At 34.3% G+C, this 18928-nt stretch overlaps 1 protein-coding gene across 1 annotated transcript; it reads right to left on the bottom strand.

Annotated features, from left to right (window-relative positions):
- Positions 1 to 293: 293 nt before the first annotated feature.
- Positions 294 to 18353, bottom strand: LOC130624334 (selenocysteine-specific elongation factor-like). The gene is made up of 4 exons (XM_057439921.1): positions 17984 to 18353; positions 9150 to 9322; positions 6318 to 6614; positions 294 to 1367 (listed from the first exon to the last, which is right to left on the bottom strand). The coding sequence occupies exons 1-4, from the start codon at positions 18285 to 18287 to the stop codon at positions 438 to 440; spliced, it is 1704 nt and encodes a 567-aa protein (XP_057295904.1). The 5' UTR covers positions 18288 to 18353; the 3' UTR covers positions 294 to 437.
- Between the last annotated feature and the right edge of the window lie 575 nt (positions 18354 to 18928).

Genomic DNA, 18928 nt, shown 5'->3' with positions numbered 1-18928 from the left:
CTTGATTATTATCAGTTATTTCAGATACAGATCTTTAATAAACATGGCTCACAATTTATCGGAGATATTTGATGTTGTAGATACACCAGCAGAAGCTGTTGAACAAAAAATAGATAAACGCCAGGCTTTGCAGGATATACGAAAGACCAAGCCACACCTCTTAGGAAAAAAATGTACTGAGACATTCCTACTTGAAATGAAGTAAGTAAATAAATACTTCCGCGTGGTCCCACACAACTTTGTCAGCTGGCTTCGTCAGCCGCCGCCACAACAACGACAACAACAGAAGAAAATATAGAACATATATGTATTCAAAACAGGATCAGTTTGAATTTAACAGGTGTTCATACAGCAACACAAAACCAAAAGTTAAGAGATAAAAATTTCGAAAAAACATCTAAGTAGAAAATTTTAAGTTGTACAAAGCTTACAAAAACTCACGTTTGAATCATCTTATGACTTTCATCGTAAATAAACTTTTTAAAATCCAAAAATATTTTTACAGGTTCAGAAGTTTCGTTTAAACTCAAATCCTCCATTTTCTTCTCTCTACCTCTTTTAGTTGTAGCTAGTCTTTCTTTCGTCGAATCCGATAGTCCGTTTGAAACACGGATTTTAACCTTTCCACTCAGTCCAAACGTCCCTTCAATGACACCCTGCTCTCCGGTGGAGAGAGTTACCTTCATGTTTTCAAACAACTTCATATTGGTTTCCTTTTTAAATAATGATTTTACTATTACAGTATAATCGTCCATCATCCGCTCAACAATTCCATCTTTTTGTTTCGTTTTGTAGATTTTTAAAAACGGTAGATACGTTTTCGCGTAATCTTTACTTAAAAACGGCACCTCAATCCGACCATAAAACGCCAAACGACATGTATTTAAATTGATATCAGTATCCAACCGTGAACCAATCAACAGTGAATCTTTCATGCACGTGATAGGTTTATCAAACTCTAATATAACATACTGAAGAAATGATGAAGACTTCGAGTCTACAACACTTGCATTATCGTTTAAACCAAGTTTAAATATATACTCTAAATCCGTATTTAAACACTCTTGGTATTTATCTGCATCGTAAGTTGGTGGCGGGCCGAAAAATTGTAATTTCGCCATTACAGTTTCGTGGCCAACAGTGATGTGGAATTTCGTTTTGTTTATACAACTTCCTTTAAAGTATGGGATTTTATTCACGCGCACCACAGCCCCGTACAAATACACTAAGTACCCAGGGGTACAAACTACACCTCGCTCTAAACGCTTGGGATCGAATTGTGTCACGCAAATTCCAGAGCGGTCTCCTTGGACAATTGTTTTAATCGGCTGACGAAACATCTGCATGGATTTGACTTTCTTGGTCTCCTAAAACAAAAAAAAACAAGAAATAAAAAAAAACAAGAAGACATTCGTCTCCAACCATCAGTGTGGAGCATTATGCTCTGTTCCTTCATACGAATGTTGAACGTATTTTACAGTACAGTAGGCAGACGAAATGTACCTTAGCCAGCCACATTTCGCCTCCCCCTACCCCGTTAGTTTCTACTCAGCTTCGTTTGAACAAGCATTTCTTTCATCTTCGCTAAAAACGGATCGCGACAAATAAGAATTTTTTCGCATTTATGTGCGTAATATCAATAATCGAAAAGGCACCATTAAAAACGTCAACAAAAAAAGATCATGGACAGGCCAGTTTATCTGATTGTCCAATAGACATTTTTCAAAGTTACCATTAACTTTAGCTGAAATAAAAACACAGTTTACATTTCATTGCTACCCGTCATAGCAGAAACAGTCCACCAATCTCTTTTATTTTTTGGAAAACGTTCCTAGGTAAAATCTTAAAATTGGTTTGTTTAAGATTTATACATGGCTAGAGAACGTGGTAATATATTTATCATATTCTCATAGAGCTATATCATGAGCAGCTATCATAAGAAATATAAAGCGGTAAAACGTTAAGGTGTAGTAAGTGCTTCAAAAAAATAGGAAAAGATGGGCAAAGGAATAAGTGTGTAAAAGCAATGTAACACCAATCCGTCCTCGTGGCCTCGTGGTTGCTTATGTATATTCTGGTGATGTCGTGGAGGCTCCGGCCAAAAATTAAAGGCAATGACAACATGAAGTAACACCGCTTGATACCTTATTAACATAAAAACTCCGACACACGTTCATTAAATTACTCCAACCAAATGGATCCGAAAGATGAACCCTCATTATCCGACACCCTCTCTATCGTTACATAACAAATACATATTTTCTCTGTAGATAAGCCATAACCAACGTAATATCGCATAATATTGCATATTAACCTTATAATACTATCCATCGTTACATAACAAAGACATATTTTCTCTATTGTTGAACGTCGTGTGTCGGGTCCACTTAGCCCGGTGCTAAATGGAGTCGTTGCCAAATTAAACGCCATAAACAAATTGAAATCCAAGTTTACGGGACCGAAAAAAAATCAAAATCGTACGATGAGATCGCGAGGCTCAGATAAAACCATACTGTGTTTCACACAGATGAAATAATAAAAATAGTAACATATATCCAAAATAATATGCTAATAAATTACAGTAATTAGTAACAACACCCCCAAGAATTGTATTTGAAAAAAGTAATTCCTCAAAAGTAACTTTCTAGTAAAAGAAATTTTTCTCAGAACAATTTTAATTGCAGAGATTGAACATAAGATGTGCGTGGTGGTATTTTTGTTTATTTGATGAAATATAAATAAATGCAAAATACAACTTCAAAAATTGAGAAGAAATAACAATAAGTAAGCGAGTATGAGTAACAATTTTTGAAAACTCCCTCAACAAAAAAATCTTCATAATAACAGCTACGGTTTTAACTCAATAACCTTATATCAAGTACGAATGTATGCCGGAAGGTTATAAATATTGACAAGGCTAACATAGTTGGCAGAGGGGTCAGAACCCATTCATTTACCTGTTGTTTTGCGAGCTAAATTACGTATATTACACGTCTTGTTTGTTATTGTTGTTAAAAAATATATGTAACCTACCAAAAAGCGATTAATAGTTAAATAGTTCTAACAAGTTACAACTCTTGCTACTTTTATTTGTCTACTTTGTCTTCCTTGCACAGCCACCAAACGTGACTAAAAACACCTGGTATTTTTAGAATTTTCAGCAAGATCTCTAATGCAAAGACAAGCCCCAGGCGGAAACATGGATTTAGATATATTAATGAATAAACAGCATGTAACTTTTGAAAGTAAGAAATAGAAACTGGCTACAAACTAAAACAATACAAAAAATGAGCAATTGCTGTTTCCAGGCTAAATTAAATTATCTGTCTTACTTTAAGTAGGTAATCTAACAAGCAATAATTTACTCTGGAATACAGAGCAACCCCACTTTCTTTTACAACAACCCCCTATTTTGCTCAACCCACCCTTTTTACTGGGAAATTTTTAACCCGTCTATTGTCGCTAAATTTCAGAAAGTCGAAACCCAACTATGGCTAAATAACTTTGTTTCAATAGTTTAGGTATTTAAAGGGGGAATGTCGAAAAGTGTTGTATAGCTACGTAATGCTCGTATTATATCTTTCCTTTATCACTATATACCTTAATCGAAACTTTTAACAATGAGTATTCACACAGATTCTTCCTAGAAAAATAATGCAATAACATTAGGGAACAAAATAACAAAGGGAAATGACTTCTCCCTTTTCTGTCATCAATAATAAAGATGTTGGTATGCAACATCTTTATCCAATCCGGCCTTTTTTGAGCCGTAGCATGGACAAAACGGTAATGTTCAAGTTAGTAATATGGTGGCTTAGTGAATGAAAGACGTGAAAAAGATAAACAAAATAAATATAATCTCGTTATGGGTCCTGTAAACTGCGCTGTTGTTGGTTGTACGAATAATACAAGACATATTGACAAGTGGAAGAAGGAATCTTGTATGATTCACGAAGGAAAGCTGAATGCTGACTGTGAGTGCCCTCAGCCATTTCGAATGTTTTGTTTTCCTGGGGAAGTAAGATACAAAGAGAAACGAAATCAGTGGATAAAGTTAGTGAGACGAGAAAACGATAATAAAACTTTTTGGAAACCTACAAGGTATGATAGAATTTGTAGTGACCATTTTGTTGATAAAATTCCTACAGTTGAAAATCCTAACCCTACGCTTAAATTACAATACGGACTAACAACTTCAACACCAAGAAGAACTCTTTTCAAACAGCCGATACCACTACCAAAAAAAGAGAAAATGTTAGAATCTTTACCATTTTCCTCACCACCCTTGTCTCCAACTGGAAATTTAATGACACCAACAAATGTATTTACATGTTCAACATTTTTAAATCATTCGTACAGCCTTAAACCTGACGAAGAAAAATGCTTATCTTGTGTTGATAAGAATAATTTGATTCAATCAATGTCAAGAAAAATAGAGCGTTTGACACTAAGTAACAAATATTTGAAAAAGCAAGTACGTTTGAAACCAGACAAAGTACCATTTTCGTTCCATCAAATAAAAACAGACGCAAAAATAAATTTCTACACAGGAATTGTGAGCATCCAGGCATTCCATAAAATATTTGAAATTTTGTGGCCATATGTTTCACAAACAACATATTGGAGAGGTGTTGCACATCTAAATGTGGTTTCTACTAAAGTGCGTCGACATTTTAAACCAAACGTATTGAGAAAGCTGTCACACAAAAATGAGTTTCTTCTTACTTTGATGCGATCACGGTTGGGAATATTAAATGAGGACTTAGCTGACCGTTTTGGAATTAGCCAAACAGTTTGTTCAAACACATTCAAAACGTGGATTAGATTAGTGAGTATGACACTCGGAAATGCCTTGGTGAAAAACATTTCTTGATATATTTTGAAATAGTGGCCATAGTTCAGGTTTTTGCCCTTTTTCAATTTTATTTATTTCTGTTTTTACTTCATGTGCTTTTGAACCTGTGATGACGCCTTTCTGAATGCATACCAGGCTTCGTTTTCACTTTGACCATGAGTTAAAATTTCAATTTTCTGTACTACGCTTGGCTAAATTTTCAAAACATATTTCTAAGTATCCTGACATAACTATAACATCATGTACAGTTGTCACATTTTCATGCAATGTATGCGCTTTAACAATTTCACGTACAAAGTCAATTTTGGGTAGTGGTACTGTAGTGTATAAAATACTGTCAGGGTTTGCTAGACCACACGTCACGGCAGCATCAACACGAAACAAAGGCTGTGACATGATTACAGGTTTCCAACATTCCTGCCATACAGGAACAATGTGCTGTCTTTATCACACCATCCTTTTTATTTACACAAACCCAAAGTTTATGAGGAGGGTCACGAAGACACTCTGATGCTCTGCAATCCGCTTTGAGTAGACAAAACTGTGACTCCTCAGAAATAGGATGATACGATACATATCCAAACCAACCATTCTTAAAATAGCTATATGCTTCGGTTGTTTTAGTCATTTAAATCCGTACTGCCAAGTTCACTTGGAAAGAACACTATGAAGTTTTAAAAATGTTTGCATATGTTATCATAGGCCAATTGGTTATTTCATCTTCTTTTGTGATCCAAACATCAATAACTTTGAAGGATCTGGAATGACTTCATTTTCGACAAATAATTTTGATTTTTATTCTTCCCGTAGGGTAACCTCTACTTCAGCAGCCGTAAGAATCGGTTTTACGTTGTTCTCACAAGCCACAAATACTCGAGCAACCAACTCTGACTTATTACCTGTTACTTTCATTCCACGTTGTCTAGATAACTTTTTAATTCTTCGTTTTTCATTTTTTGTATCATGTTGTAATCCATTTTCCGCCTATCTCTCCAGTTAACTGATTTGTTTACAATCAAATTGTCAATGTTAAACTAGATACCAGTCTTTTCTTAACGCGGTATCCATAATGGCAGAATCCTATTCCGGATTGGTGTATTGCTTCTTTATGAAAGTATTCACCCCTCTGTAGGACATTCGTTTAAAGTTTCACTGGTTAAAGTAATAGTTATCCTTGGGATTAAAAGAGGATTTGAAAGCAGGAATAAACAATCGTATAATTTTCCAGATCGTATCGAGCAATTGAATATCGATTTTGTCCGTAATTAAAACCAAAACTTCTAGAGTTAAATGCAAATCCGTTTGTTTAATAATCTTTTAAGCATCACTTAACATGTGAAAGTTGAAAATATGTTGTGTACTATAAAAGTTGAAAATATGTGTACTATAAAAGTTAAAAATATGTGTACTATAAAAGTTAAAATATGTGTACTATAAAAATTGAAAATGGCTTATTACTAACCTTCAGTGCAGGTATCTCGATAGTATCATTTATAGAAACAGAACCAGATAGAACAGTTCCAGTCAAGACTGTACCTTGTCCACGAATTGAAAAACAATGATCAACAGAGAACATAAATGGACCAGTGGTTTTTCTGTTTGGAACATAAGCATGTTCTTTCAAACAGTCAATCAAATTCTGTATACCGATCGATTCACTAGAATCAGATTCTGCACCACCAGTTTTTGCTGCCACAGCAACAACAGGACTGTTGGCAAACCTCGTGTTTTCAAGAGTCTTTAACATTCTTTTTTGCATCTAGAATAAAAACACACAATTAGCCAAAACATTTCTAAGGTTCCTAAAAAAATGTTGCTTAATTTCGAGACACTTAAACAGAGGGTAAAGGGTAGTAATCTATTAAAAGTAAGTCAAGGTAAACGGAAGAAAATTCTCTTAGAAAACTTTTGGTTTTAAAACTTTAACCCTATTCGGTCCGGGGTTTTTCGAACATACTATGACCAATAACTTTTCATAGGATTGTTCAAATTAAATCAAACTTGGCACACTTATAGTACGTCATAAAAGGAACAAAATGGCGCCAATAAACTTTTGCTTGCGTCAGCACATTTTCTGTGACGTCATCAGAAGCTTGAAAATTGTCAAAAATGCCACTATCTGCTTAAAATATAATTACTTTCGTTCTAGAGCGAATTTTTACATTCTGTTTAAAGTTTCTGAAAGCTAAATAAAAGTTATTTAACATATTTTCCGGTTTTTACATGGATCGGATAAAAAATTGCCAAAAATTGCCCGAAAATCCGTTTTTTTCCGATTTTCGGGTGAAATCCGACAAAATCGGGAAATCGGATTAGTCACGTGTTCAAATTATTCAAAATGATTCTTCTTGATGAAATAAAGTTGTGTTGCAAGTTTCAAGTTCTAAGAATAATTCTAACAGGAGTTATTATATTTTCCCCATTATAAGGATTTCATAGAGATTTTTAGGGGTAGTTTCGAGTAATGGCCAATATCAAAGCCTCTGAAAGGTATGGGACCTAAAAAATTAGCATGCAGGTGTCTAATAGATAAATGTTGAAACTCAGTAAGTATCATAGCCATATAACAAAGCAATCAGGAGTTATTAAAAAAAAACCGTCAGGGGGGGCGGAATCCGCCCCCCCCCCCCCCCCCCCCCCCCCCCGGACCGAATAGGGTTAAACCTAGTTGTTTAAAACTTTAAACCTAGTTGTTTGCCCATGCAAATTAATATATGGTAGGATCCAAATGCACAACACATTTCCTTGAAGCGTTATCTTCATAAAAGCACAATAAAAAGGAAAAATTTTTATACTTCAACAGGTATGAAAGGCAGGGGCGATTTACACAATCGCCAAATCAGCGCTCGCCCAAGAAACTTGGATGCCAAATCCGCTTTCTTGAATCTTTACAATTGGGTTTCTGTTTCATTTTGCTATTTAATTTTTGTTGTTGTCTCTCCTTCTGAGGGCTTTGCATAGTTTGGACGATTTTGCGGAGTGTACGAGTACTAATTTAACATTTGGTCCTATTAAAAAATTCAGTCCTACACCTAGCGGGTTCTATCCGGTTCCATTATATATTCTCACTACATAGGGGTTGTTTATATGAGAGGTGGGATGGGACGATTGCCGGGACGGGACATTTGCCGGGACCCCCCTATCATTAATAATTATACTAAAAATTACTTTGTATTCATATAAACAATTTTTGTCCCGGGAAAATTTTGTCCTGTCCCGGCCAAGCGGGACCGATTCTGGCTCAGGCAGGACCGATTCTGCCTCAGGCAGGACCGATCCTGGCTCAGGTGGGACGTTTTTTTCCATATAAACACACACTGATTCATTTGACTATGAAGTTCACTTTGTCCATGACTGCTTAAAAGACTTTACTGAGTTGTTAATTTAATCCTTAAAATTTTAATATAAGGAGAAAGAAAGATTGCTTGCTTCTTATTGATTTCCGCCAGCGAAGGCGGAATCTTTAAAATCGCCTGAGAAGATAGATTGATAGATAGAGACAGCGCGGCTAGGCTGGACGCCCGAAACTTATCCAGGCTAAAGATTTTTTTTCTGAAAACGAAGTTAAAATGAGCTTTAAGCCAATAAGAATCCTAACAGTGCAACAGATTGTTTTATTATCCAATGAACAATACTATATTTTAAAGTTTATATGCTATCAAAAGTTAAAGCTTGTGCAGTGTAGCATAATGAAGATCGTCATTTCTTTCTGTCCAATTTTGCAAGCACGTAGACTAAAGCTATATTCAGCAGAACTAATTAATTATTCATGAATTTTATTTTTTATTTATTGAGTTGTATTTTAACATTGCAGGTTAGTTACAATAATAATTGAGAATATTCAATGATTTGTTTACCCCATAATTCTCCGTTTTCAAGATCAATTTCAAATTTTAAAATCTTTAAGGCTAATGGCGGAAATCTTCAAGCTCCTGGGCTTCCTGTTATAAGCCTTGATTACAAAAAAAAAACCCCGTAGAGTTTTACAGTAACGTATAGGTAAATTGGCCAATACACCCCCCCACACCCCCAGCTATAGCAGTACGTGCATTTTTCGCTTCGCAAAGGATATGTAAATGTTTCGCTCAAAATTTTCCCTAAAGAGAAAATCCTGTATCCGCCCCTGGACGCTATGTTTTGGGATTGTGACACATGCTGATAACGAATTTAATCTAGTGTTATTATATTGTAAGACCAATAAACATTTTAGAAACAGAGAAAATATTGTTAAGAAAATGACGAGTTAATCTATAAAATCTAGGATTACTCAATCTTTAAAAATAATGATATTTACCTTTTCAATAACAGTCTTACGTTGCTTTTCTTCCACCATGTCTACTTTGTTCAAAACAACAACCATCTTTTCACAAAGAATTTCACCAATCACTAAGCATTCAGCAGTTTGTGTTTGCATTCCTTTGGTAATATCAATTACGAGCATCATCATGTCAATTATTTGTGCACCGCCTAAAATAACATTAAGAAATCAAGCTGCCAACAATATTTCATCACTAAATAAATGTTTGACCTGAAACCATCTAAATTAGATTTTGTAATTTTATTTTACTGACACATAAACAGTGACAAAAAATGTAAAGTAGTATGGACTTCCAACCTCGTCCCCAGGCCCATTTTTCTCTTTCTGACAATCTCGGACGGCGAGAAGAAATGACACTGGGCCACACTGGTCAGTTCTGAGATCTGATTGGTTTCTCAAGTTTCCGTTAATTATGAAAATAAATTAAATTAAGCGTAAAAAATTGAATGATAACAGAAAAACAATAATGGCGGTTAAGTTTATGTGCGAAAGGGACGCTGGAATGTTTAATGTTCTGCTGGACTGAATTTATTTTTGTGAAAAATAAAATATTTGGCATTGTTAGTATATATAGCATAACGTGCAAACAAAATTAAATAGCTTTTAGTTGTACTCACAGGCTGTTAAAGTAAGCTTTTGTTTTTTTGCAGTTCAGATCAGGAGGTAGCTACTAGACTAGAAAGGTAGCTATGCTAGCTTTTGTGCACAGGGTATAGTAAAAAACACAATGAAGGTTTCCTTGAAGACGTGTTTAGCAGCTATCTAGCTAGCTCAAATACAACACAAAGTATATACAGGTATACATAACTAATCCTATTTCTCCCGAACAGACCTTCTTTTACACTCTAGCTAATATTCTTTGGAGGCAGAACACACAAACATAAAAAATAAAATCATATGCTGTTGATTTGATTGAAAAAGATTAAAAACTGGATTAAGAGGTTCATACCATTTAATTAACTAAATAGTTATACGCTTAATTAAATCGGTTACAGATTAAATAACAATTGATTTTACAGATTAAAAAAACAATTTTCTTTGACTGCGTGAAATGCAACATCCTATGTTTTATGACTTTTAATCTCTTAGTAAAGCAACAAGCATAAATTTATTGAAAAAAGCCAATTGATTTGACATAGTGGCCATTTAGTTGTAAATGAGTTTCCAGGGACCCGTTTCGTAAAAACCGAAACTGTAATATGATAAAAAAGAAGGATGAAAAAGAAAGATATTGAGTTAAAACTTGTTAGGAGATGCTTTTAGGCTGGTCTGATGGAATTAGCATAAAAAATGATTCTGTAATAGCTATACTTTTCGAATTTAGGCATTCGAAGCAGGGCGATAAGATTTTTTTTAAAGACAATTATAAATTTTGACCTAACAATTGTAAAATTTTTTAGGCAATACAATTTTATTTAGGTGTATATGCACGATACGACAATAACAGACAAAAGGAGCCAGTTATTATATACGTCAAAACAGATATATCTGATCTGTATCTGACTTACACATGGTTACGTTGATGACTCAATACTAGTATAATATATAGCTACACCACGCCACTATAATGCCGGCGTGATAAAGCCTCAACTTAGGTTTATAGAGGTTCACGTCAGCAATAAGTCGCCCGCAAGACAAAAATGGAATTAGAAAGACTGCATGTGTCTAAAAGAATACTAAAAACTTAACTAGCTAGCCTTGTGGAAGAGCGTTCGCTTTCAGTGCGGAAGGTCTTGGGTTCAAACCCCAGCCGAGTCATGTCAGAGACTATAAAAGTGTGAATCTATCCTTTTTCTTTAGCATCCAGCATGAGAATAGGATTGATATCTTAGGCGGTTGTCTAGTTGAGTGATTGCTGTGCTTCAAATGCGCTAGGACCCCCTTCGCAGGATCCTTGTTGATAGCAGTACCAACAGGAACTGAAGAGGCTATCCTAGGTAAATAATTTTAATAATAAAATAATAATAGGCATCTTCAGTAATTCTAATCACAAAACCCTCTGAGAATTCTGTGGCTTGGAAGCTAGCTATAGCTAGGTAAAAGTACTTTCACTTTTAACTATAATATGAAATAAAGATAGCTAAAAACGTGTATAGCTAGCTACCTTGGTTTGCACAACCTTTGTAGCTACTAAAGTACGTCTTTGACCTTTGCTAGCTAGCTAGCTAGCTATAGATGGCTGAAAACTTTAAAATAAATATATATTTAAAATTTCTATGTAGCAAAAAAAAGCGATGGCAGCACTGCAATCAGGTTTTCTCGAAGCAAAAACTCAAAACACTTTAACAACTTGTTTCTGATCCAAGATTGTTTTGCATAAATTATAGCAATACGGTGTTCTCGGCGGTCCGCATGCAATTCTTAACAAAATGACCAAACTATGAATAAATTAAAAATCAGCATGAATCGTGCTGACTTTAACCAGCCTGGCCCAGGGTCATTTCTTTGCGCCGTCTCGAATATCAAAAAAGCGAAAAATTGCCCTGGGAACGAGGTTGATGGACTTCAATTTTGGCCAAATTTATGGCAAAGAGGTACTGTCATCATTAGTATCATTCTCGGCTTAATGTCCATTTTCCATGCTATAGTATGGGTTTTTCATCACATTGATTTACAATCCAGATATTTGCAATACTTAGTTCATTACTTAAAATTTTAAATTTGTTCCTGTTAATTTTTACATGGTTTCGAAATATTTTTTTTTGAAAAGCCTTCAGTCTTTTAATCAACTGTTGCATAAAGCCTGGATCACATCATATAAAATAAACGTTTGTTTTTCTCACAGAAGAAATTTCAGCTTGATAAATTTATATTTCTTCCATTCGTTTTTATAGTTGATAAAATAATGGCAGCCCTGTAGGATATGAGCAAGTTAAAATATAGACTACCTTATCTCCTAACATTTCGCAAAAGTAAATTCATGAAAAGTAATGTAATAAAATTCTTTCTAAAAATCTCCATATGACGAAATGAATTTTTTTAGACATTGCAAAAACAATAAGGGTTCACAAAAACTAATCTTATTAATGAAATGAATTTTTTTAGACATTGCAAAAACAAATGAAGTCAGTATTTGTCGTGCAACAGTTATTCTGAACCTCTATTGCGTTGCTTTGTACAACATTTGTTTCCAAAAAGTCGTAATGGCTATTGTTTTACAACTGTTGTGTGACTGTTATACAACAGTGGCTGCAAAGAGCTCTAAAAGTAGGTACTCTTTTATCATATTTGGTATTTTAAGGTCATGAAGTGTTGTGCATAAAAAGCAACAACTTAGGGATGCCATTGCTGCCTTATTTGGAGTAAAATTGATAAAAAATTGCTTGTTCTCTGGTGGTTACTTCAAAATACTACTGGTTCCTATTTTTAGTAACCTTTTTGAAAACGCAAAAAAATTTTGAAACAAAAAATATGGGCATAGAACTTTTTTCAACAACCATAGTTTCATGCACAATTTTTTATAACCTTTTGCGTAATGTTTTGATGAAAAGAAAGTATAAAATAAAATGATGAGATATCGCGACGATTTTCGCGATCCGCCATGGATGTTTGCTTTCTTTTAAATTGGATCGAGACGGCTTCGCAATGAATCTGTCTCGATATCATTTTCGAAGTTATTGAGGTCTTTAACACTTTCTTATCTCTTGGATTAATAACTTTGCTGTAGCAAACAATTTTTAATACATTGTTTGTTTATAATGTACCCGCTTGGAAAGTACAAACATACCCTTTTTGTACTGTTTTTTATATATATAACTAGATAAATATATTTATATATATATATTATATATATATAAAAAAAACATCGCCTCATATAATCCGCCTGTTGGATAATACAAAAGATTCTCTTGCCTGGTTACTGTTGTTTAATGTTCTATTGATCCTGATTTATTCACTGGACAACCTTAAATGCATAACTAAAGGATGACAAAGACAGATTGAGCCCAGCTGTGTCAAAATCATTTTTTAAAAAATAAAAAATATTTACATGAAAAGCAATTAAAAAAATAAACACTGCAAAAAAAGTTCCTTTCATCAGGCCTGCCTCGTTAATTGCATCTTTACACTTCTTCCAAACTAGAGCTTTCTCTGCAGCAATCATCTGATGTAGTGAAAAAACGTATTTCTCTATTAATCTGAGTCTACTAGTCTCTTATTATTTTTTTCCCTTTGTTCCAGCACAATTGCGTTCTTTTCTTTCTTCTCTTGTGAACAGTTGCTCGGACAAATGTTTTGCAAAGTTTGGAATAGACAACAACTTCCGGTTCAGCATTTGTAATTCAGTGTATAGCTTCGACTTCTATTGATGGGACTCATGCGATGAGTGCGGCCAAAGAAAGATATTTTACCCATCATCCTCTCTTTGTTAAAAACTTGTTCTAGCAGCGACTGTATTTAGGTTTGGTTTTCTTCGATTTTTTCCAATCATTCATTAAAACGTTCCATCACTACATCATGTGCCCGCCCATACAAAACAGAAAATTAATATTTTTATTAAACAAATGTTTTGCGTGGAAACCAAATAAACTAGCGAGAAGGCATTGTTGGTTGTGCGGGTTAAATAAAGCTTTTAGGCGATAGAAATTATTTTATTATAACAAAGATTAAAACTTTAATTTTAATAGAAATGTTTTATTAGATCGCATTTTAAAAGTTTTAAAACGGAAAACGGCAATAGAAATGTTTTTTTTAGATCGCATTTTAAAAGTTTAAAAACGGAAAAAGGTGATAGAAATGTTTTTTTTAGATCGAATTTTGAAAGTTTAAAACGAAAAACGGCGATAGAAATGTTTTTTAGATCGCATTTTAAAAGTTTAAAAACAGAAAACAGCAATAGAAATGTTTTTTAGATCGCATTTTAAAAGTTTAAAAACGGAAAACGGCGATAGAAATGTTTTTTAGATCGCATTTTGAAAGTTTAAAAACGAAGAACGGCGATAGAAAAGATTCATTATATCACATTTTAAAAGTTTAATGACGAAGAGCGGCGATAGAAATGATTTTTTAGAAAGTTAAAGAACGAAGAACGGGGATAGGAAAGCTTCGTTATCAACTCTATCAATGTGACACGGCGAGCCATTGTTTGATAGTTTAATAAAATAAAAGATTTGCGTGGAAACTAAATAGACAGCGAGATGCATTGTTTAAATCTTTTAAGAGATAGAGCTGTTGCGCGCTAAAAAAACAAAGACAATGTTTTTAACAATAAAATGTAGCGTGATACTATAAAACGTCAAAAGTTATATTTTTAGATTTTTTCTTTCTTTGGTATTAAAATTTAATTTATTTTCGAAATCTTATTGAAATCTCGAACGTAGGGTTTTTCCGTTTGCGTTGCTAAAGCTTTTTATAAAAATAACATTTAAAAGTTTCGCATGTTAAAAATATATTTCGACGATAAAGAAATATTACTAAAAGTTTTAAAAGTAGCATTAGTTTTTTTAAAATATTTAGATCATTTGATTTGTTTTTTTTTAAAAGAGCTTGTGTTTTTTAAATATATCAGATTAAAATCGTGTTACTATAATTAGTTTCGTTGTCGTTACATCTGGACTGTACTGTATGTATCATTTATTATTATATAAGAAGGAATAGGCGAAATCAGTCAGCTTATTATTTTATATTATACTTTTGAGAAATTGTTTGCAAAATATTGTTGGCGTAATTATACATACACAGTACCGTTTAAATGTAACTTTACATGTATGCGAGTTTTACGACGTTGTGTAACGATGTCCTGTCTACATAAAGAACCTTTGCATATCTTTTGTTTACACATGAACTTTCTATTGTTATCGTCATGCGCGAGTCATAACAATAAGATTTGATGCATCCTTTTGTTCTTACATGTAACATGCATGCTATTGTTTAAAGTGTTAACGTTCACGAAAGCTATTTAAAGATATATATTTTTTAAAACATGAATGTTGTGTTAAATGTAAAATCATGTTTATGCGTAGAATGTAAAATCAAAGATTTCATACTAAAACTTTTTGTAACAGCTTTGTAACTTGCGCATTGCTATCTGTTTTTTTTATTTCCATTTTGAGAACCCTGTTTCGATACTCATGTGCCTTGATTTTTGTGCATGCAGCTAAAAATAGTAGTTTCGAATACTAGTTTTGGTTTGGTGAATTTGCCATTTTCGTTAATCCCAAGTTTCAGTAATTTTTGTTGTGTTTCGTTTTGTTGCATCGCCGTAGATGGTTAAAAAATGATGGAAACAGCATCGTAGAAAGCAAAAAGATTGCCGTAGATCGTTTAGAAATGATGAAAACAGCATCGTAGAAAGCGAAAAGGTCGCCGTAGATCGTTTAAAAATCATGAAAACGGGATCGTATAAAACGGAATTATCATGAAAACGGGATCGTATAAAACGGAATTGTAGAAATCGAAAAGATCGGCATAGATCATTTAAAAATCATGAAATCGGGATCATAGAAATGATCGTTTCAATTGTATAAATGTTAAACGATGATGGAGATGGTCCCTAAATAAAATATATACAACATTTAGGTTTGTGTAAAAACACGAGATTCTATCAAAGTATCATAATAAATCATATGTGAAAACAAAGGTTAAAGCTTTGTTAAATTTTATATTTTTCTTCCGTTGATCCCTTGACAGCTATAGCAATTAAATACAACAATGAGTTACGCGAAGTTTACATGAGCTAATTAAAGTTCGCATGTGAGACATGAACTCTATTGTTTTCAACATGCAAAAATAGCTCATGTATTTAACAATGGGTTAACAATAACAAAGAAAGTTCTGACGCTACCGAAGGTTCGTGTGAAGGTGATAAAAATATTTCGTGCACATGTAAAGCTAAATTTAAGCGGTACTGTAGGATATATTTGTCATTTACGCGAGCATTTGTTCGCTTATTATTTTACCCGATATGCGAATATAGTTTACATAATTTTCTATATATGTAGCTATAGAGTATAACGATTTTGTTCTGCCCAGATTGCGAAAACGGTCTGTTTACAAACAGGACGGTCGGATTATGTACGCATGGCTTGATTATGTTTTTTTGTCCTGATTATGTCGTGAACGCTGATATAATGGCTGGCTAAGGCAGGCCGTGATTAGCATTTCCTTCGAACTTTTGTGAATAAACCATTGACGAATTATTGTCACATGCAATTTTTGTCTGCAAGATAACACACCATTAAAAACTCGGCATAGCGAAAGAAAAATGTCTCGACGTAATTTTTCTCTGCATGATAAAACACCATTGAAAACTAACTAGATTTTGGGGATGGGTGGGTTCATTTTTATTTTTCGCAGGAATTAAATTCTGGGGATGACCTAAGCTATTCATTTTGCAGGAATTAAGTTTGGTGAAAAATTAACTTGCGAATCCTGAAATTTAGTTTCCACAAAATTTTGTTTCATTTGAGAACAACAACTTTGCCACCAGGGCTATTGCTTGTCACGAATGATATAAAAGCCGGTCGGCCCCAATTATGTTCTATCTATAATAGGTGAGAAATAATATAAAAATGTTGTATATAAGCCGACCCGCCCCTATCATGTTCGTTTTATAAGTCTCAAATAATATTAGACTGTCCTACATAAGTCAGCCTGCCCTGATCATGTTTGTTTTTTAAGCAACAAATGATACTAGACTGTCGTACATAAACCAGCCTGCCCTGATTATGTTCCTTTTATTAGTGCCAAAAAATATTTTTTAACTGTCGTACATAATAAGCTGGCCTCTGTCCTGATTATGTTGCCGTGAATATATATTTTCTGCCCTGTTTTTAACCGGGGCAAGCTGCCGTACATAATCTGGGCAACGTTTATTATCCGGGCAGAACAATTTTGCGTAATACACCTTTTCACAGTGTCGTTTGGTCATACGCAAACTCACGTTGCTATAGTATCCAAATTAAGTATGGCTACCTATGGTAGGTAAACAAAGCTAGCAACAGTCTAAAGTACTGAATAAGTTAGTAGATTTGATGCGATTATACTTGTAAATGCCATGTCAATTAATCGCTGTTCATGCTCCTGTTCTACCATTTATGTTAAAGTTTGTTTTTATTATACACGTTAATGCGCAATATTGGCGATGCTTTTTATCTCCTGAAGAATTAATTGGTTTTCGGCATTAATTTAACGATTCTCTGTATTGGCTCATATTGCGGGCGATAACTAGTTCTCAGTGCATGTTCCACAAAATAAAATTCCCTGGGAAGTAAGTACTAAGCTTATCAAATCTACCAATCAGATGTTTTATACTCGAAAGGGGAGCGCAAAAGTGAAAGCAAAACACTCCGCATAGTAACATTTGCTGAGCGCATGTTTTTTAAAAAATATGAATAAGAATATTAGCTCTGATCATTTCCGTTTGTGGTCTGTAAACTCCTTAAAAAACTTTAAAAAATATTTACAACTATTTTGTTTTTTCAAAAGCTACTGACTGCTACCGCCCTTTGAAACCAAAATTTACCTACCAAAGCTATTTGATCACATGATATATTGTGCGATGATTGATATTTTAAGGAACGGAATAGCGCGGAATATCGACACTGTGAAGAGGTGTATTATCCATTATATATGATATATCGATATAGTGAGCGTAATACGCAAACGTCTGCCATCTCGTATAGTAGTTTTAGAAGAGTTTTTGCTAACTTAGCTTTACTTTAATTTATATACTTGTAGTTTTTCTTTAATCGAAGCTTCTTCTGTGAGAGTTTGACTTTAAAAATACCATGTTTTACCTCGACCGAAAGTGTGGTACCACATACATGACAATATGAACACATTAAGCATTTTTTTAACATTTATACACCTACCTATTATTGTTTTTATCAGCGAAGCATGGCCAGGGCAATCCACTAATGTAAATTGCAGCTCACTAACATCGTAGTTCAGTTCAGAAACTTGAGAGGTTAATTTTTTTGGCAAGTCAACCAGAAATGAGCTAAATCCAAGGTCAAGCGTGATTCCTCTGTCTTTACTCTGTGGATTTTTGTCAAAAGCAGCTGTAGAAGCTGTAGTACTTAGTGCCTTTGACAAGGACGTTTTCCCACTATCCACGTGGCCTAAAACTCCAATGTTAAAATTTAAAATCTTTTGCTTTGTTTCTTGGTCCGCCATCTTTTCACGGGTATCGAATTTTTATAAAAACTTAGCGGCTCTGTTCTGCCCAGATTGCGAAAACGACCTGTTTACAAATGGGACAGCCGGATTATGTATGCATGGTCCGATTATGTTTTTTTTTTGCACTGGTTATGTCGTGGTGACCGGATTATGAACGCTGATATAAAATGGTTGGTCAGGCAGGCTGTGATTGGCATTTTCTTCAAACTTTTGTGAATTAAACATTTTCTGGAAGATAGAACACCCCTAAAAACTAGACATGGCGAAAGAAAAAAGTCTCGACGTAATTCTTAGTATACGAGACGATGCTCGCGATAGTTAAGCCTTGTTCCTAGAACAATATCTTGAGCTTTTCCAGCAGTGATGTATCATCTCCAGATATTCATCAGAGTCTCTTTGATCGCTTTCAGTTGGCTCTGAGTCTTGGAGGAAAGTAAACCGTGCGCTTTTCGTGCTTCTTCCTTCTTATCCTTTAGTTGGTCTAGCTCTTCATTGGCCTTTGCAATGTCTTCATTCCAGATAGCTAGCTGCTCCTCGGATACTCCAGGCGTGTTCTTTCTGTTCACGAGCCTCTTCACCTTGGCTTCCGCTTTATCGATCTCGCCATCGTAAAATATCATCTTACCCTTCAGGTGCTT

This window comes from Hydractinia symbiolongicarpus, chromosome 13, assembly GCF_029227915.1.
Source record: "Hydractinia symbiolongicarpus strain clone_291-10 chromosome 13, HSymV2.1, whole genome shotgun sequence".
Classification (NCBI taxonomy): domain Eukaryota; kingdom Metazoa; phylum Cnidaria; class Hydrozoa; order Anthoathecata; family Hydractiniidae; genus Hydractinia; species Hydractinia symbiolongicarpus.
The sequence above is the reverse complement of the archived record's forward strand: the minus strand, read 5'-3'. Positions and strand labels throughout refer to the sequence as shown.

What these genes read in the sequence shown, in the direction of transcription:
- LOC130624334 (XM_057439921.1), bottom strand. Translation starts at nt 18,287, where the DNA reads ATGGCGGACCAAGAAACAAAGCAAAAGATTTTAAATTTTAACATTGGA. An exon ending in GTAAGACTGTTATTGAAAAG is followed by an intron (nt 6,615 to 9,149) that starts GTAAATATCATT and finishes TTTTTATTCTAG; the next exon opens with ATGCAAAAAAGAATGTTAAA. An exon ending in TCGAGATACCTGCACTGAAG is followed by an intron (nt 1,368 to 6,317) that starts GTTAGTAATAAG and finishes TTTTTGTTTTAG; the next exon opens with GAGACCAAGAAAGTCAAATC.